The 18,494-nt window shown below is 47.5% G+C and overlaps 4 protein-coding genes and 1 long non-coding RNA gene across 9 annotated transcripts; 4 read left to right on the top strand and 1 right to left on the bottom strand.

Annotated features, from left to right (window-relative positions):
- The first annotated feature begins 12 nt into the window (after positions 1-12).
- LOC121599468 (60S ribosomal protein L31) lies at positions 13-1,014 on the top strand. The gene is made up of 3 exons (XM_041927297.1): positions 13-128; positions 469-713; positions 817-1,014. Exons 2-3 carry the CDS (start codon positions 490-492, stop codon positions 965-967), a joined length of 375 nt encoding a protein of 124 aa, XP_041783231.1. The 5' UTR covers positions 13-128; positions 469-489; the 3' UTR covers positions 968-1,014.
- Positions 1,015-1,411: 397 nt separating this feature from the next.
- On the bottom strand, positions 1,412-4,091 carry LOC121599467 (uroporphyrinogen decarboxylase). Of its 2 annotated transcripts, none has more exons than XM_041927295.1 (2): positions 3,077-4,091; positions 1,412-2,900 (listed from the first exon to the last, which is right to left on the bottom strand). In XM_041927295.1, the coding sequence occupies exons 1-2, from the start codon at positions 3,248-3,250 to the stop codon at positions 1,845-1,847; spliced, it is 1,230 nt and encodes a 409-aa protein (XP_041783229.1). In that variant the 5' UTR covers positions 3,251-4,091; the 3' UTR covers positions 1,412-1,844. The 2 variants fall into 2 exon arrangements, with proteins under 2 accessions (XP_041783229.1, XP_041783230.1); XM_041927296.1 differs by having other exon boundaries at positions 3,359-3,922.
- LOC121599469 lies at positions 2,888-3,213 on the top strand. The gene is made up of 2 exons (XR_006005685.1): positions 2,888-2,977; positions 3,044-3,213. It is a non-coding gene; the product is annotated as an uncharacterized LOC121599469 (long non-coding RNA).
- A 1,410-nt stretch (positions 4,092-5,501) lies between the features above and the next one.
- LOC121599896 (putative helicase MOV-10) lies at positions 5,502-12,559 on the top strand. Of its 4 annotated transcripts, XM_041928021.1 has the most exons (6): positions 5,502-5,922; positions 6,633-6,920; positions 9,048-9,480; positions 9,562-10,179; positions 10,914-11,955; positions 12,043-12,559. In XM_041928021.1, the coding sequence occupies exons 2-6, from the start codon at positions 6,872-6,874 to the stop codon at positions 12,406-12,408; spliced, it is 2,508 nt and encodes an 835-aa protein (XP_041783955.1). In that variant the 5' UTR covers positions 5,502-5,922; positions 6,633-6,871; the 3' UTR covers positions 12,409-12,559. The 4 variants fall into 4 exon arrangements, with proteins under 4 accessions (XP_041783955.1, XP_041783956.1, XP_041783954.1 ...); XM_041928022.1 differs by lacking the exon at positions 6,633-6,920 and having other exon boundaries at positions 5,503-5,922; XM_041928020.1 differs by lacking the exon at positions 5,502-5,922 and having other exon boundaries at positions 6,497-6,920.
- Positions 12,560-13,568: 1,009 nt separating this feature from the next.
- On the top strand, positions 13,569-17,200 carry LOC121598430 (E3 ubiquitin-protein ligase RMND5A). Its single transcript, XM_041925275.1, has 4 exons — positions 13,569-14,601; positions 14,705-15,528; positions 15,910-16,064; positions 16,476-17,200. The coding sequence occupies exons 1-4, from the start codon at positions 14,466-14,468 to the stop codon at positions 16,555-16,557; spliced, it is 1,197 nt and encodes a 398-aa protein (XP_041781209.1). The 5' UTR covers positions 13,569-14,465; the 3' UTR covers positions 16,558-17,200.
- The last annotated feature ends 1,294 nt before the right edge of the window (positions 17,201-18,494 follow it).

Genomic DNA, 18,494 nt, shown 5'->3' with positions numbered 1-18,494 from the left:
TGTCAAGCGGGAACGCATGCTGCCTGCCCCAATGACAGGACGTGTCAAATTTCCACGTAAGCGTTCTTTCGTTTCCGGCATCGACGAGTGCTAGCGGACACATTTCGGTTAATTAAAAGAATTGCTCTGTAAGTTGTGTTTTTCGCTGCAAAAAGGCACCGTTTTGCGTGGATTGTGTGTGGAAAGAAGGAAAGCTTCGATGGCACATGAATGTTTGTCCGTCCGGTCGCGAGAATCACCGAAATTTGCCTCCGAAAGTGGGTGTTGTGTACGAAGCCGCTCGGTGATGGAACTGTCAACATGGGTCGTCGGTGCCCTCACGGCTGGACTCCGGCTGGACTTCATGTGTTCCGATTCGCTCTCCTTTCCTAGCCTTACGGTGTTCTTATTAAACCATAGAAAAATTAAGCACTGAGAATTGCCCGTACTAATGAAAGCTTTAACGTTCCATGTATCGTTTGTTTGCAGTTTAATTAAACATCCTCCAAGATGGTTAAGGCCAAGCGTGAGAAGAAGCCAAAGTCGGCGATCAATGAAGTGGTGACACGGGAGTGCACCATCAACCTGAACCGACGCCTGCACAAGGTCGGCTACAAGAAGCGCTCCCCGCGAGCGATCAAGATCGTGCGCAAGTTTGCCGAGAAGGAGATGGGAACCACGGACGTTCGCATCGACACCCGCCTGAACAAGGCTATCTGGCACCGCGGAATCAGGTAAGGGGTCGCTACTTGCTCTAACAAGCACGAACACGCGGAAGTAGTACCTTGTCCTCCTAACACTAATACACATTTTCTGCTCGCTTCTCCGCGTGCACAGGAATCCACCTTTCCGCATACGCGTGCGCCTTTCCCGCCGCCGTAACGACGATGAGGACTCGCCCAACAAGCTGTACACGCTGGTCACGTACGTTCCGGTGCCCACGTTCAAGGAGCTGCAGACCGAGAACGTCGAATCGACGGAAGATTAAGCAGCAGGAGCCAGAGTCTGTAGGTGCGTGGAATCGACGGAGCTTTGTAAATAATCGAAGGCTCGGTTGGCTTCCACGGGTTTTTTTGGACAGTTCGTCGGACGTGTGCGAATAAAGAAGTGAGCGAAGAAGAGGAAAACAACAGCTAATCCCACTCTAAAAAAACCCACCAGTGTGTTCGTTTACTAGTTCGTTCGCTGTTTTCGTATCCGTTGCCGGTGGTGTGTGTGTGTGTGTTCTGTGAAAGCAAAATCTAATTGAAAAGTTGGAAACAGCAATTGAGATGATTCGATCCGCCTAAGTTACAAGTGATGATTGTGGTGATGACGGTACTGAGATGGTTCTGCCTGTGCATCCTTGGATGTATGATTGCTGAGGTCACTTTACTTCGTTGCCCGGTGATCGGTAAAGTCTGTCCCAATCAAATGAGTAGGCAATGTTTGGTTTGATTTTAAGATGGCCACACGCATCTTTCATCTTCTTTTTTTATTGCAAAACATGTTAATTTTCTCCCCATAACAATAACAAATCGAAATGCCCCAAACCCTGCCAAAAAGCATTGCAACGTGTTTCTTGTTTGCCCGCATGTTGTGCTGAGAGCGATAACGATGAGGAGGCCGACTTCTTGCCAATCGCTCGTCATTGCAAAACCTGCCCTAAGAGATAGTATTGGCTTCGAGGCGATGTGATATTGTGCAATTCCTCAATGCAGCTGATAATCTTGTCGCATTTGGAAGCTAATTAAATGCAAATATTTATCAAAACAAAATGGTTCTGTTTCTACGCGATGCACCATTCTCGAAATGGTACGCCACAGCAACTGGGTCGCAAAGGGACACTGTTTGGGGACAGGAGGCGTTAACGGTTTAGGCACTTATCACAACGCATCGTGCACTGCCTGCACCAGCACGGACATGCTTTCGATCGGTGTCTGCGGGGTAATGCCGTGGCCCAGGTTGGCGATGTACCGATGCTTGCCAAACTTGCGCACCATCGTCAGCACCAGCTCGCGCAGCTCTTCCGGCGGTTTGTACATGTCCTGCGGGTCCAGGTTGCCCTGCAGCGTCACGTTCGGACCGACCCGCTTGCGAGCCTCCTCCGGATCGATCGTCCAGTCGAGCCCGAGCACCTCGTACCCGGTTTGCGCCATCTCCTCCAGCGAGTGCATAGCGCCCTTAGCAAACAGCACCATCGGCACAGCTGGAACGCCCTCGTCGGCCAACTTGCGGAGCAAATCCACCCGGATGCGCTTCAGACAGGGCAGCGAGACGGCAAGAAACTGCTCCTTGCTCAAGTGGTCCGCACTGGATTCGAACACCTGCAGCATCTGGGCGCCGGCCTTCACCTGCATCACGAGATAGTCCACCACCTGGTCGGTAAGAATGTCCAGCAGCTTCTGGCTTGCCTCCGGATGGTCCGCCAGCCAGCCCTTTGCCTTGGACATCGTCTTGCTGCCTCCGCCCTCGATCATGTAGCCCATCAGGGTCCAGGGTGCGCCGGTAAAGCCGAACAGCGGCACCTTGCCCTCCAGCATGCGGCGCATCATCGTTATCGCCTCGCCGACGTACTTTAGCCGCTCGATCGTGCCGGTCTGATTGAGGCGGCCGAGATCGGCCGGGCCGACGAGCGGTTCGGGTAGCACGGGGCCGACGCCCGGCTTCATTTCCACCGTAATTCCCAGCGCCTGCGGGATGACCAGTATGTCGGAAAAGATGATCGACGCGTCCAGGTCGAACCGGCGCAACGGCTGCATCGTCACTTCGCAGGCCAGCTCCGGCGTTCGGCAGACGGTGAAAAAGTCATGCTTCGCGCGCACCTCCTGGAACTCGGGCAGGTAGCGACCGGCTTGGCGCATCACCCACACCGGCACACGGTCGACCGGTTCGCCCCGGGCCGCACGCAGCAGATTGTCATTCTTTAGCGGAGGAAAGTCCTACAAAAGGGGAAAAAGAAAGCAGACGCAGGAAGGCGTTAGCAAGAGAAGCAGACTGACTTTCACTTCACAAAAGGGTATGTTGCGGTCTGATGGTGGCAGATGTTACGAGGTATGCCGTTTTTAGGAAACCCCAATGTTAGACTTGTTTTTAGTACAATCGCTCCATCACTTACGTCCCAGCCTACGCTGATGCGAGCTTGCGGCAGCACCGGTGAAGACGGTTCCGGCTCGAACGGGGCAATGCCTTGCCGTGCCATGAGCGCTACGATCAGCGTGGCCGTCAGCAAGCCGCCCAAGACACCGAGCAACAGACGCATCAACAGCAGACGACCGAACGATTCGACCATCGTGGCGACGTTCCGACCAGCGAGGCAAATTACCAATTGACCGTGGGGAACTCGTTCTTCGAGCCGCTGTTGAACTCTCTAGTTGAACCTTATCAATTATGAGCGCACCTTTTCCATGATTTTGCGGGCCAACCAGTAGAATCACTAACGAAACACCAAACACCTACTAGATGCAGCGCAGCAGCAGCCTCGTGTGCGGAGAGATTACGAATTTAACTTTGCAGCGCCCCGGCAGAATTATCGCACACTTTCGTCGATTCGCGCTGGGGTTTTGCAACAACACAGAAAAGGAACAGAAAATAAATAAACGTATGCACCGATGTAATCGTGACAGTTCACTTTTCCGTGGTTAGGTGGCACTCTAGCAATGAGGCGAATGCGACAGACACGACACTCCAGGTTGTTGTGTCAAACAATTCGATGTTGTCGCGTAGGCGCTGGTGCTGGAGGTTGCCTTGAAAATTTAAACTAATTTTAAGGTCGCAGCAGTAGCGAACGATGCTGCACACAGTAATTTACGCTCGGTAATGCTGGGCTCGGTCGTAAATAGAAAAAAAAATAATCAAATTATATCAGATGTGGACTGTTAAAGCTTTTCGTCCATTTTCTTTAGAAAAAACGCCATTTAACACTCTGGGCGCTTTGTGGCTCGCTTTGGAATCACAGCTTTGTGCACACCACTTCTCTGTGATTGGTCTCTCAGCAACTCTCAGCAGAGCGCATTGCAGCGGGAAGAAAGAGAGAGCGCATATTGCAGAAGCGGCATCGTACGTGAGAATCGGAAAGAGAGTGAACGATCGTAAGCCAATGAAACGCTCTCATCGCTCTCTTATCTTGTAGTGTTTTCTCCGCAGAAAGCTGATGCAAAATGCCAGCGCCCAGAGTGTTAAAGAAAGAACATTTAATCTTCCAATCATCACAAATAACTCAAATGACTCCTAAACGGGTTTGAAATACCAGAAAGCGTTCCACATACATGTAATACTAAAACCACCCCCCCCCCCCCCCCGTAGAACCAGTTATTAAGCAATAAAATCAACCTGCTTTTGTCAATAAATCAATAAAATCAACATCTGTTGATGTCAGTTACGGGTTTCACAAGATCTTTCATCGTACAAAAGCTTCTACAGTGAGCTCTGTCTTATTTGAGACCTCTCTCAATTGAAAAAAAACCCTCCTATTTGAACATTTCTCACAGTTCCTTCCCAAATAGCCAGAATTGCTTAAGCAGCTCATTTTGGCACGCTAAAGATCGCTGCTCTAACTCGCCTTTTGCAGTAGATAAACAGCATCAAAGATCTATGTGGGTCTTTCAAACAGCACCTAAGCAGCTTCCTTATGCCACGATGCCAGGGATTATTTTTCTTTGTGTTTTATTTTCAAGCAAGCGTCATCGATGAAATAAACAACAAGATTTGTTTCGTTTAAACACATATGTATATTTTTAAAACTTTTGTATTGATGAATCACACAAAATTTTACACAATTTACTGATAATTCACAATCACTTCACTCAATATTCATTCTTCAATCAACGAATTTAACTTGTGCAGCAGCAATGAGATGATTGCTGGCGTCCGTCTTTTACACTTTGACAAGAGCCACCTTGCACCGATGTTATGCATTAAAAAGCTATAAAGTTCCACCAAGTTCGGTACGCTTTCTTAACAAGCCTTCAAGTTCCATCATGAACCCTACACATAGTGCTAATCAGCCGCAAAGTTCCAAAGAGTACCATGTGCTTGTTAACAAGCTCCATAGTTCCGCAAAGTACCGTCTATCGCTTAATCAGCCACAAAGTACGACATCGGAACGATTTTTCGTTAAACAGCCCTAAATCAGCTATAAAGTACGAGCTGGCTATTTGGGGTGCATCATGTCGCCTAGGCAGCAATTAATAGAAAAATAGAGCTAGAAAGAGAGCGAGAATTGGACAGTAGAATAAGAACTGAGGGAGACAGGTATAGAATGAAAGAGAAAGACAAAATGAGAGAAAGAAAAGAGAGACTCTGAAAGACAGAGAAACAAAGAGATTAAAAGAGAGAGATAGAAAGAGAGTCACAGAAAATGGAAAAGACAGACAGTGAAACAGTGAGGTCAAGGTGAGAGAGACATATGACAGAACACAAGAAAGACAAAGAAAGAAAATGTATGGAAACATGTCGAAACATGTGCTTTCTATCCAATAAATAAATGTATCGAGCATTTGTGTCCCTAACCTTATCTAAATTCCCACAGTATCGACTTCCATAACAATAACAAAACAAAAAATAATTGCACACCATATTTGTCCAGATGCACCGATTGCAGTTTACCCATTGTGCGGCTTCCATTGGCGGTTTCAGTAGTGGATGCATACACCGGCAATGCATACCGCTGCGGCACGTCGTTACGGTTGTGCTGTGTGGAAGAGCTAAGCGCCGAATGCGGACGGCTTGCCGGATCCGGCTCGTACTTGTGTGCGCGCGCGTCTGTGTGTATGTGTCTGTGTTTACTTAAAAGTGTCCCTAAACTCTGTGTTTAGAGCCGCGCTTTGGAAACAGTGAAGTGCGAAGTTTTTCAAAACTGCTGATAAAAAAAGGTCTCAAGTGTGCTTGCTATTTTCTTCTTCAAACATTCCGCAGTAAGCTCCATCATGACAGGCGAACAACGAGCAACAACAGCCAGAGGAGGTAGTGGAACAGCCATTTCAAAGTATTCGTAGTGCTACACACACAATCACACACACAATCGCACACACATCCGGAAGATGCAAGGATGTGTGCTGCCAATTTTTATCACTAAAGTTGACCGTTAACAGCTAATCATGCAAATGGATTTACAGTGCAAGATTACAAACCGATAACTGATCGTCGATGAGTCACCTTTTCCGCTCGATTCCCGTGTTTTTTTTTTTTTGTTGTCCAGCGCGAGAGGAGAGTTGGGGCATCCCCTTCCGCAATTGTGTGTGTGTGTGTGTGTGTGTGTTTTTTGTTGTACCTTTTGTACCGCATTGTTTACTTTTATTTTTGCATGCTTTTTTGCGAACGTAGTGCGAACGGCTGTATTGGATACAACAATCACTCACACAACGTTATCTGCCGTGCTACCCTTTGCAAGCGCTTTATTGCGCGCTCTCGTCAACACCACATCGCCGTTGTCGTCGCACAATTGATAATTAGTATTTTCCAACAAGTGCAACCATGTTTCCGTTGCCATGGGCGACAACGCTCAACCGTCAAAGCGGCGGGAAGCAGCTGGTGTGTCTGGCGGTGGTGTAGTAAACATTTGGAACCGTTTTCTATTGGGGTGTACCACACCTTGTGCTTACATCGCCCTAATCCGCGTGCATAGTGCTTAATCCGACCTGACTTAAGCTTTACCGTCTGTTTACTTTACACAGGTTTACTTAAAACGATCGAGAGGTAGTCAACAAAGCTGAAAATGAAGTCTGTAGATAGTCAAAAACAACGAATCAAAACGATACCGGTAGTAGAAGATCGAGGGCGAGTGGAATTGTGGATGTTGCAATGACTTCTACATCACGTTTAAGCGCGCGAACGTTCGAACATTGCGCGAAGCTTATCACGTTTGATTTTGTGTACGGGCTTGATTCCACCATTTGATGACGGCAGCGAAACAATGTGCGCCTATATGTGCCGTGGACAACACACACACACATACACAGACTGTGCGTCTCCCACACAGGTTTGATGAGTTTAAGGAGGGAAGAGGGGTGGTTAAAGGGAGGATAGGAATTATATGTGATAGAATCTCAGGCCTGTGATCGCGTACCGGTTTTAATGATCTTCTGAAAGTATCGGGCTTGTGTGTATATTTCACAACGTAACAAGGTAGAGATGTGACTTTCAGTAGTCAAGTAGCATTGACGCTTTCGTTCTGCGCCACCAGCATCAGCGGCTGTGAAAAGATCTTACTGCAAGTTTTAGTGGATGCTGCAAAACTAAGCGCGTAACAGACTAATCACTGATTGCTAGCATTGGAAAAGTGCCCAATTTGCTCGAAAAATTTTACCCCATTTTTCTTTTACCCGTGGATTATTTTTCCCAGAATTTAAAAGTACCCAATTAAGCCTGGCTGTGATGTTTCTGTTTTGTTTTGTTTGTTAAATCCTTTCCTTGGGCTCTCTTGCCCGAAACGCACTAAAACAATCGCGATTCTACTTTGTACCCTATCGCTGGCGTCTTAGCGATTTAAAGATCGCAAACGATCAGCACCACCACTCTCAAGGGTCTCAAGGGTATTTCTACCTCCGGTTGAATCATCATTGCTGCTGCATCAGCTTTCTTGCCCTTCCTTCTCTGCTTCATGTTATGTTAATGCGTATTATGCTTTATGCTTTGTAGACGGAAAACAGTCGCCTTCATACTTTCTTTCCTCTCGAACAATAACACGTTCACAGAACATTGGTGTTTGGTGCTAGTGTAAACAAAGCGCATTTGCAGCCTCTTCGATATCCATCTGGTTGAAGCGATACTGCTGCTTTGGAAATTGTCAACAAAATCAATCGAATGATCGGTTGATGTTAATTGAATCGAAACGCTCGAAACATGTTCATGTTCTTTTTTTTCCTTTATTTCAGTGAGAACGTTAGTGCGGTTTGCCATTGTTTGGTTGATCCTTGATCCTTGATGGTTGTTAGACATCTGCATCTTTTCCCAACATCATCGCTTTTGTGCCGTGAATCGATGATTCTGACTCTAATCGGTGTCCAGTGATGTTTTGTTGAAGAAAAGGCTACAAATGCAAACTCGGATGTAGTTCGATTCCCATCCCAGCAAATGCCACCGCGTAGCAAGGGTTTTTAAAATCCAATTGAATAGTAAAATCAGTACACTTAATCATTTTATCTCTACAAAACCCCGCCAGCCATGGTTAGATTACATTTACCCGTTACAACGATTGATTTGTTATCAGGTCGAGTGGTAGGAACCGGATCTTCTTCTTCTTCTTTTTATTTATGGTGCAACGTCCGTAGTGGGTTTATGGATCTGTATCAGCAGCCATACATGGATTTGGATCTATCTATGACCTTTTATCTGAGCTTTTCGCATGGCTAGATTGTCTCAATCTTTCAGCCGGAAGTTGGAAGGAACAAAACCTGTGATAAGCCTTCCGTGACGTGTACCTATACATCTGTACTACTTCACCACGTATGCGTTTTTTACACGTTTTCGAAGACCGTTTAAATCGAAAACCAGTTAACCCTCTATTCCAGGCACCCTGCTACGTGGATAGCCTATTCGATTCTCATAGTTGTGGGACACTTCCTTGACTCCTTCCTATTGGAAGTGAACTTCATATAATGGAAATTGGACTCTATGGCACCCTTTTTGGACAGGCTCCTTGGAAATTCGTATTGGATTTGTCTAACAAGGATGCTATAGAGTCCAATTCCCAATTCCCATAAGGAAGTTTCGATTTGAATAAAAACCGTTACAACTACCACCTGTTATCATTATTTTATAAAAATGGTTTAGTGCGATAAATGCAAACCTTCTTAAAATGGACTCTATTGATTGAGTTGTGTTGAATATACCATGAGACCATTATAAAGAGACATTATGTGTGAATTTTAGATGATGTTGGTGTCTTTCCACCAGGAAGGATCATAATGTAACGGTACGGTACTTACTATGCAATTGAGTAATGTCCATCGTCTGCCATCTTAAGCCCTAATCTTACACACCACAATAACGATCGCCTTAGAGTCGTACTGAATGCGACCGTAGGGCCCTCCTGTTCGATTACCATTCTCACCCCAAACTTAAATCACCTTTTCAACTTCCCCTTCCAGGTAAGCTAGCACGACAAAGTCGCAAAAGTCACCTCAAGCGGACCGGCACGACACGCTGCCTCCTACAATGGGTCGAATCGGCGATAAACATCCCCGAGAGCAGGACGCCGCAGATAGTGCCGAAGCCCGTCTTCCGCATGACGGTCGAGTTCAGCATTACCCAGTCGATGATTACGATCAAGGTGCAGAACTTTTGCTCCCAAATACTGATACTACGCTCCATCTACCTCTACTACGAAACGAGCAAGCGTGTCGTCCTGTTCGGCGGCGTCCTGCGCATGGTGCCCGGCTACGAGTTTGCGATGGAAAAGGAGATCCACGAAAAGGAGGATCGCTCGTACCATGTGGTATTCCTTTCCGATCTGCTCGGCACACCGTACCGGTTGCGGGAAACCGTCATGATTCATCTACTGTCGCCGAGAAAAGCGCGCGGGTAAGCAAAGCAACATTGCTAACAACACACTCCCAAAAAAAAAAAAACCGGTGCTAAACGATCGATCGCGTATACTTTTAGCCCCCCGCTGACACTGTCCAAGCTCCCCGTGTTCCCGGTGCCGGAGTACGTGCAGGAAGTGTATCTGTACGGCTTTCTGGAGAATCCACACTACAGCCGCAACGCTTCGCTGTGGCTGGAGCGGCTGAAAGCGTACCGAGCGAAGCAACTGAATGCGGACAATCTGACCGACTATCTGCGATCGCTGGACCAAATTGACGAATTTGACAGCCACCTGCAGATGCTGCGCTACACGGTAGAGAACGGCACGCTGGAGGAGCGGCTGCCGAAGGAATACGTTCTTACGATCGACCAGTTCAAGGTGCCGCCCGTCCTGCTCGAGGTCGGCAGCCACGTGCAGGTAAACTGTGGAGTGATCGGTCGCAACCACGGTCCCACCATCGTACGGGGCACGATCGTCGAGCGCAGCTCCATTATACTGATCGAGACAGAAACTCCGCTCAAAACGTTACGCTCGCTGAAGATCGAGTTTCCGCTGAACCGCCTCCAGTACAAGCTGGAGTACACGGCGCTTGTACACATGAGCCGGCTCGATTTTAGCAGCATCCTGTTTCCGAAGATCGAAAGCGCGAAACCAAAAGCGCCTGCCAAGACGTTCGACGAAGCGGTGATTACTGAGTAGGTATTTTTAGGGTTGGGCTTCGTTCGTTGTGCGCTTGTAAGGTTTTTTACGTGATGGGAACAATTAAGTTTTCGTCGGAATCGATTTCGACTAGCTCCGAAGTTTTCTGGAATCGATACATGATAGTAGGCTCGGAACCAGTTTCCGGAACCGATTCCAGAATTGGTACCGGAATCTGGAATCATAATCAGTTCCGGAATCGAAAACGAACGACTCCGAACGGCTCTAAACGACTCCGGACAGCTCTTGGCGACTCCGGGATACTTCGAATCCGGGCGAATCTAGTGGTTCCATTTCGCCGCAGTTAGAATCGGACTAACAATAGTCGGAGTCGGATCGGAGTCGTGGGTGCGATTCTCGGACTGATTTCACTTCTGAAACTTCTTACTTCAATTCAATTCACTCATTCCGGAGCTAATTCCAATGTTGGAGTCAATTCTGATACCGTTTCCGGAGCAAATTGCAATATCTAGGACGATTCCGATTCCGGTTCCGATTCTGATTTCGGAATTGGCTCCGAAGTCGACGCCAGAATAGATTCGGAGTTAACTTTGAAATCGGACTCGGAATCAGATTCGGAATCTGTTCCGGCATCGGAATCAGGTTCGAATTTAAAATCGGAATCAGCTCCGGAATTTATTTTAAACACGGAATTAGAATCGGGTAGATCCAATTCCGAGCTCCCATCAATGATACGTGAGTCATTCCTTTCATCTCGTCTCATCCGCAGGTTCGACTGGTTCCAGTCATGCGTTGCCGAGAATGAGCAGCAAACGCAGGCAATCAAAAACATCGTCAATCGGACGGCCTACCCCGCACCGTACATTCTTTTCGGGCCGCCCGGCACGGGCAAAACCTGCACCATCGTCGAGGCGGTACTGCAGATCTGGAAGATGCGGCCCAAGTCACGCATCCTCGTAACGGCCACGTCCAATTATGCCTGCAACGAGCTGGCGAAGCGGCTGCTCAAGTACGTCACCGTGAACGATCTGTTTCGCTACTTTTCCCAAACCTCCCAGCGGGACATTAACGGAATGGATCTGAAGGTGGTGCAGGTATCGAACATGCACTACGGCATCTACGAAACGCCGGCCATGCAGGACTTTGTGCAGACGCGCATCCTCGTCTGCACCGTCATGACTAGTGGCCGGCTGCTGCAGCTCGGAGTCAATCGGTCCATGTACGATTACATCTTCATCGACGAGTGTGGCAGCTGCCGGGAGCTGAGCGCCCTCGTACCGATCGGGTGCGTGGGAACGGATACGATCAACAACAGGCTGCAGGCGAGTGTCGTGCTGGCCGGTGATCCGCTGCAGCTCGGGCCCGTCACGCGCATGCCGTATCTGCGCGATACGCCACACAACGCGTCACTGTTGGAGCGGCTGATGAAGCGGCCGGTCTATCAGAAGGATGCCAACAACAACGAGTACAGCCCGCACATGGTGACGAAGCTGCTGGACAACTACCGGTCGCACGAGTCCCTGTTCCGGTTTTCCAACCAACAGTTTTACGACGCGGAACTGCGGGCCAAGGGCGACCCGACGATAACGCACTGGGCTGTGAACTGGCACCATCTGCCCAATCGCAAGCTCCCGATGCTGTTCCACTCGGTGGTCGGCTTCATGCAGCAGGACTCCATCTCGCTCAGCTACTGGAACGTGCAGGAAGCGCAGCTGGTGTACCAGTACGTGCAAATACTGATGAAGGAGGAAATTAACGGTCAAATTGTGCGGCAAGAGGACATTGGCATCGTAACGCCCTATTCGAAGCAGGTAATGGGATTGGAAAAGGGAGCCGCTACCTTCCATGCGCCTCTAGCACCACTAGCACCTCTCTTAACGTCTTTCATGTCTTCTCAGGTGGAGTTCATTAAGAGCGGGCTGGCCACGCTCGGGCTGGACAACATTGAGGTCGGCTCGGTGGACCAGTACCAGGGGCGGGAGAAACCGGTCATCATCATATCGGCCGTACGGTCCAATCGCACCACAGTCGGATTTTTGGCCGACCCGCGACGGCTCAATGTCGCGCTGACCCGCGCCCAGGCACTGACGATCGTCATCGGCAATCCGGAAAACTTGATGAGAAACGTCACGTGGTACAACTTTTTGAAAATGATGAAACAAAACCGCGCCATCACGGGCATCAGCTTTAACCTGACCAAGCGCCATCTGGTGCCGGTGGAGGAAGGTGGAAGCGAAACTATGGACGGGTTGGATTTCGCATAGCGCACGTTTCGCCGGATGGAACTTGCAGATGTGAACAGATTTATTTTCTTTACGTTGTTATTGTTTAAGCAGATATTATTTACCCATAACGATAAAACATATTCTTATACAACTTTAACGAATACAACGGTAGGTTTCCGTTTGAAATCAATGTTTGGTGAGAATTGGTTTTTCTGTGGCTGCGATCAGCTTTATCGATGACATCATTGCAGAGAAAGAAAGACTTTAAGGGTTTATAAATTGAATCTTTTTAGAAAATCAAAAATCGAAATGACATCCCTACCCGCAAATTTCCGTTAAATGCCTTCTAATGATGCCTTGTAATCGTCGGCGAATTGAAGGTGATTAGCAGCGCATTTAGCAGTGATTAAGGGCCATCGATATATTTCGTTTTGAATTTGAAATTTGAATTTGCAACTGCCAAAAGAAAACCACTTTGCAAGCGTCTTCAACACTGGACTGTTGTAGGGATTCCCAGCGTTATGAGTGTAAGATTCGCACAGTTTTTTTTTCAGGGTGCCGTTTTAATTTTGCTTCTCGATAAATTTTGTTTATACTAATACCAAATCCTATTAGTTTAAATAGAAACAAACACAAAAAAAGAAAAGAAGTTACCATAAAAAAACAAGATTTGAACACACCCTTTCTCGGTTCGGAACCAAAAGCGCTGTCACCGCTCTATTTGGCAGTTACATTTGTGAGGGAGCAAATACCGGTTTTGGAGATTAAGATGGCAGCAAGCTGTCTGACATCTTGAATTCAAAATTTGATAGATTTTGAAGAGAACCCGTTACTGTCGTGAAAGCTTTGGCGGCTATGGTCTTAAATTCCTTCTTAATGGCTTCAAACCGTTTAATGCTGGCAGGGATGCCATTAACAGCTTTTAATATCAAATTCAAATCTTTTCAAATTTTGCATTTTTTATGTTACGTTATGGAAGTGCAATAACATTTAAAAAGAAAAACAATATTTTCTGCCTTGTTTTCACGGGAAATGATTCAACATAAACTTTGCAACTGCATTTGAGCTAGCCGAAAATGTGCTGTAAATTTAACTTTAAATATCCCGCACCCATTGTGTTGGGCGGGAAACCCCTGCACTTCACTTTTGCGCTGTACAAGAGCTGTCAACTTGCCAGCACCATCGGAAGCTTCCCACCGTGCCTTGCCACAGCAAAGTACGAACAACAATAATAGCAAAAGTAATCATTGGGATGGAAAGTGGCTGGTTTCGGAAATAAGTCCTCGCTGCGAAAATTTCCCCTCGTACTGCTGGGTTCACTTTTCCTCGGGCACTGGCGCATCGAAGACATCGCGAAACTTGAGCGGAAGTGAGTGGAACAAACTTTGCGTACACAGTGAAGGAAACGAAACGGATGAGCACGGTATAACTTGTGGTGGCGTAAAATATCGCAATTATCTATCGGGGAGCGCACAGTGTAATACGCAACTCACGGGCCACGGAGGAAAGGGCCACCTCCGCTCTGCTCTAACAAAGTGCCACTGTGGAAGCGGATTGCTATGTAGGACTGTGTGTTATTTACGCGTCGAAAGTTATTGTGCTCTTCTTGTGCCATCCAAGTGCCCCAGTGTGGTGGACTGTGGTGCTGCGTCGTGTGGTTCGGGAGTGTGGGTTGCTGCGGTGCTTCTTTGTTGTCTGTATTATGTGTGCGGAGCCCCAGAAAGGTGGCGCAAACGGGTAGAGACGGAAGCATAAATAACACATCCATGAGTGAACGAGAGGCGAACGCAAGCACTGGTGCAAGTGTGTGTGTTGTGTTGCCACTGCTGCTGGTCGAAGGAAGCGAGCGCTCGTTGCTGCTGCCCCCCTGCTGACCATCGCCCGCTGCCCCCGCGCCTGCCTGTCACTTTCTTTTCGTCCGCCTCGTCCCGCCCCCGGATCGGTTGGTGGAAAATTCCCTGTGCACGGAGGCACACATTTCCACCTGCAACCAGTGAACTCTCTTGTTGTTGAAGGTAAAATAATAAAAAGCGTCACCCAGTCAGCGTTACTGCCGTTCCGTGTCCGTTGGAGCAACTTTACCCCTGTCCCATACGATGGATTCCTGTGCTGCCGTCGAGAAGGAGGTGGAGAAGGTGATCAACAAATTTTCCGCTATTAACGATCACTCCCAGCGCATCATCGGCGATGTGATTTCGCTGATCGAGAAGCTTCGTTCGTCCATCGCGGAAGGTAAAGCGGGCGTCCAGCGCTCCTCCCCATATTTGCCCCCTCATCTGGTGCAGAAATGTATAAACATTCCATTCGCTCTCCCCCCCACCCCTTCCACTTTTAGGTAACCCAGACAGCAAAGTTACGGCCGGCCAGGTGGACGTGCTGAACGAGGCGCTCAGCAAGACGAAGGACAAGCTGCACCGTCTCACGACCGAGCACCGCGACCTGCACGGTACGGTCAGCAAGGTGGGCAAGGCGATCGACCGCAACTTTGTCGCCGACTTTACGGCCACCTCGCGCACGGACGTGTTCCAGACGGAGCGCAACGTGATGCTGCTGAACAAAATCATGGCCCAGCACTTCTACCGCCAGGGCATGGACGACGTGGCGGACGCACTGATCAAGGAGTCGGGCCTGCCGGCGGAGGACATCATGCCGGAGCCGTACGCCGAGCTGCACCGCATCTGGGAGGCGATTCACACCGGCAATCTGGCCCCCGCCCTCGACTGGGCCGCCCGCTACTCGGCCGAGCTGGATGCGCGCAACAGCACGCTCGAGTTCAAGCTGCACCGGCTGGCGTTCATGCAGATACTGAACGGCGGGGTGCAGGCGCAAACGGATGCGATCGCGTACGCCCGCTCCAACTTTGCCAAGTTTGTGCGGCGCTTCGAGAAGGACATCCAGATCCTGATGGGGACGCTGATCTACCTGCAGATCGGCATACACAACTCGCCGTACAAGTACCTCACCGCGCCGGAGATGTGGATCGAGACGGCGGACGTGTTCCTCAAGGATGCCTGCCAGCTGCTGGGCATCAACAAGGATTCGCCCCTGTCCGTGATCGTGAACGCGGGCTGTACCGCGCTGCCCGCGCTGCTCAATCTCAAGCAGGTGATGATGTCGCGCCAGGTGACGGGCATCTGGAACGGTCGCGATGAGCTGCCTGTAAGTATTGGGGTTGTAGGGAAAAGGACGATAGAGTGGGGCACTACACTCAGCTGTTTCGCTGTTCTTTACTAATTGACTTGACCAGTTCTCGTTAGCTATACTGAATATTTCGGTGCCATTTGATTGGGTGAATCTTTATGGGCATCAATTGAGCTTTTCAAATGAATGATTTGTCTTTTGCCAAAAATGTTAAATTAAATTAAAGTAACTTTACATACCTTTTCCTTAAACTACGTTTGGAATGTTATCATAAATTTTAAAATTATACACTTTTTTTTTTAAATAATTGCTAGCCAAACACTCGTGTTTACTTGTACCTTCTGCGCACAAACTCTTTATGTTTTAATTTACCATCTTTTAACTCGTACCTTCTTCCAGATCGAAATTGAGCTAGAGCCGGACAATCGGTTTCACTCCATCTTCGCTTGTCCCATTCTGCGACAGCAGAGCTCGGAAGACAACCCGCCGATGAAGCTGCTGTGCGGTCACGTCATATCCCGCGATGCGCTTAACAAACTTAGCAATGGACCGATGTAAGTGCAGCATTTTCTCTCGCAAACAATTCACACACACACACACACACACACACACACACACACACACACACACTTCCTACCCTATTTTACTGGCCATTTTTAACACTTTTCTACACTACTGTATTCCTCTTGTCCAGTGTTCCGCGTATATTTAAACAGCAAAAACAAAACAAAATCTTGTTCACCTTTAATTTTCTTTTCCTTCTCGTTCTATCGATCGCGGACGGCGCCGGTGCCACCGAAAACACGACGACATCGATGCCCGTGTGACTCTCTCTCAACCGTTCAAACACTGCTCCCCAACACCGCTCTCCTCTTCCAATCCCTTTTTCCTTTTTTTTGCACCATCTTTGCTTCCTTGGGTGTAACCCAACCCAACGACACACACAACGAACACGCTAATTGTAGCATGAACAATACTTTCAGATTAAAGTGTCCCTACTGCCCCATGGAGCAGTGCCCATCGGATGCCAAGCTGATCTACTTCTGAGCGCACCCGCTGCACACCGCCCCGCAGGTGCGCCTGCTACCCCTCCCACTAGCCTCAGCCCTCCCCATCCAGCTAGCGCAATTAGAATCGAGATGGTACGCGATGGATCGCGTGGTTTAGGAAGTAGCGAATGGAAATTGGGAAGAAACTGTAGCTTTGTAGCTTGTCCAGTGAAGATGAATGGAACGGCGGCACCACTAGTGTTTACTGCACACCTCGCTAGAACTGAAGGGTGGGGAATATTAGGCGACACGGTATATAGGAGGGAGTATTTGTTGAACGATGCAAAACACAATGGTAAAATTGGACGAATGCGCCAGAATAATTTCGTTAAAGATGGCACCAAACGCCAAGCTGATAAAGGGCTGAAGGATAAAAAAACAGATGGATGTGTTCGAAGAGAGGGAGAGAGGGAACATAAAACTCCCAAACCATTAGTTGGTGCGCTGTATGCGCAGTAGGCTAGCGGAATGTAGCTGTGGAAACGATATAGAAAGAAAGTAAACGAAGAAAACACAGAGGATTGGCAAACATTGGGTAGCATGCCTGGCAAACTTCTTCCAGTAGTAGGCGCGTTTATTATTCGCTGTATTTTCATTACGATTTGCTGTTGTTTGTGTTTATACTCATATATTTGCATAAAACAAAAAAAAACACGTTCAAAGAGCTAGAGAGCGAGAAAGAGAGAAAGAGGGAAACAATCCTTTCCAAGGCGATGAATGTTACAAATCACAAGATTTAACTGATGTTTGTGTATAAGTCGTACCTTCTTTTTTTTTTTTAATTATTATTACCCTAAAATGTGTGCGTGTTTTTATTCTTTACTGCTGTGTCAAAAAAAGGTGTTTAATTCCTGCTAAGATTTATAAGTTTCCATGTTTTTTTTTTGCATGGTGTTGCTTGCTAACATGCTCTAAAAGAGAACGTGGATAGGGGAAATGTGTAATTCAATTAAAAAGAAGCTCCTATCGCAAAACAGAAAGAGTCCGTGGTTGCAACGGGGAAAAAGGAAAGATTAGGAAGCTAATGGAAAAAGCAAAAAAAAAGTAGGATTGTAGAGGGAGAGAGCAGCACAGCGATAGTGAAAAGGGGCGATAATCGTACGCGGCAATGAATAGAATGGATACGCAACCGAAATGAATGGACCGTGCAGCGCGCAGTTGCGGAGTTGCTCTTGTGGTGACGGCGGTGCTGGTGGTGGTGGTGTGGAGGGGATGAAGCGCAAGTAAGGCTGTAAATATATGTATAAAACAAATATATTATATTTTTACTGACGACGAATAAAAACAAAACAAACAACACACGAGTAGTATATGGGAAACCAACAGGACATGAACATTTAAAACAACAATACAAAGTTAGTTTAAAAGAAAGTCGATTTTTAGATTAGATTGAAGTTTGCTTTCTTTTATCCGTTTATTACTCGCTCGCTATAGCCAATAAGGGGGGGGGGGGGAGTTCGTGGGTTTTATGTGCTTTCGTTTAACAATTCAGGATTTTCTCTAAATTTAGAATCATACAATTCCACGCATAAAACACACCTACGGTACCCCCTCTCCCACACCCAATACATTTTCCCATAATATGCATTATTCGCGTTAATCATTGTCGTTTTTTGTTTTGCCTTTTTATTTTCCACTCTAAACATATTTTTATGCTTCTTTTCCTCCGTCCACCAAAAAAAGTGTTGCCTTGGACGAAACGTGTTTCTTTATTGTTTGTATTGTTTTCGTTGATTTTTCCCTTTTGGCGCTTAACATAGTTGTCTTCCTCTTTTTTTTAGTGGTTTTGTTTTGTTTGTTTGTTTGCATAACATTGTTATTGGATAACTGTTTTATTTGAACAACCTTTCGTTAGGACGATAAGCGTCTGGCCCTTTTTTGTTTCTATTAAATCACCAAGAACAAGGTGCTTTGAGATGGGCAAGGGAAAAGGGA

Source organism: Anopheles merus, chromosome 3L, assembly GCF_017562075.2.
Source record: "Anopheles merus strain MAF chromosome 3L, AmerM5.1, whole genome shotgun sequence".
NCBI lineage: Eukaryota > Metazoa > Arthropoda > Insecta > Diptera > Culicidae > Anopheles > Anopheles merus.
This window is presented reverse-complemented; position numbering and strand designations above follow the sequence as displayed.

Excerpts from the sequence above, each read along its gene's own strand:
- LOC121598430 (XM_041925275.1), top strand. The coding sequence starts at position 14,466 with ATGGATTCCTGTGCTGCCGTCGAGAAGGAGGTGGAGAAGGTGATCAAC. Across the intron at positions 15,529-15,909 it reads ACGGTCGCGATGAGCTGCCT|ATCGAAATTGAGCTAGAGCC; the intron begins GTAAGTATTGGG and ends ACCTTCTTCCAG. Across the intron at positions 16,065-16,475 it reads AAACTTAGCAATGGACCGAT|CATGAACAATACTTTCAGAT; the intron begins GTAAGTGCAGCA and ends CGCTAATTGTAG.
- LOC121599468 (XM_041927297.1), top strand. The coding sequence starts at position 490 with ATGGTTAAGGCCAAGCGTGAGAAGAAGCCAAAGTCGGCGATCAATGAA. Across the intron at positions 714-816 it reads ATCTGGCACCGCGGAATCAG|GAATCCACCTTTCCGCATAC; the intron begins GTAAGGGGTCGC and ends CCGCGTGCACAG.
- LOC121599467 (XM_041927295.1), bottom strand. The coding sequence starts at position 3,250 with ATGGTCGAATCGTTCGGTCGTCTGCTGTTGATGCGTCTGTTGCTCGGT. Across the intron at positions 2,901-3,076 it reads GCATCAGCGTAGGCTGGGAC|GACTTTCCTCCGCTAAAGAA; the intron begins GTAAGTGATGGA and ends CCCCTTTTGTAG.
- LOC121599896 (XM_041928021.1), top strand. The coding sequence starts at position 6,872 with ATGTGCGCCTATATGTGCCGTGGACAACACACACACACATACACAGAC. Across the intron at positions 10,180-10,913 it reads GACGAAGCGGTGATTACTGA|GTTCGACTGGTTCCAGTCAT; the intron begins GTAGGTATTTTT and ends TCTCATCCGCAG. Across the intron at positions 11,956-12,042 it reads TAACGCCCTATTCGAAGCAG|GTGGAGTTCATTAAGAGCGG; the intron begins GTAATGGGATTG and ends ATGTCTTCTCAG.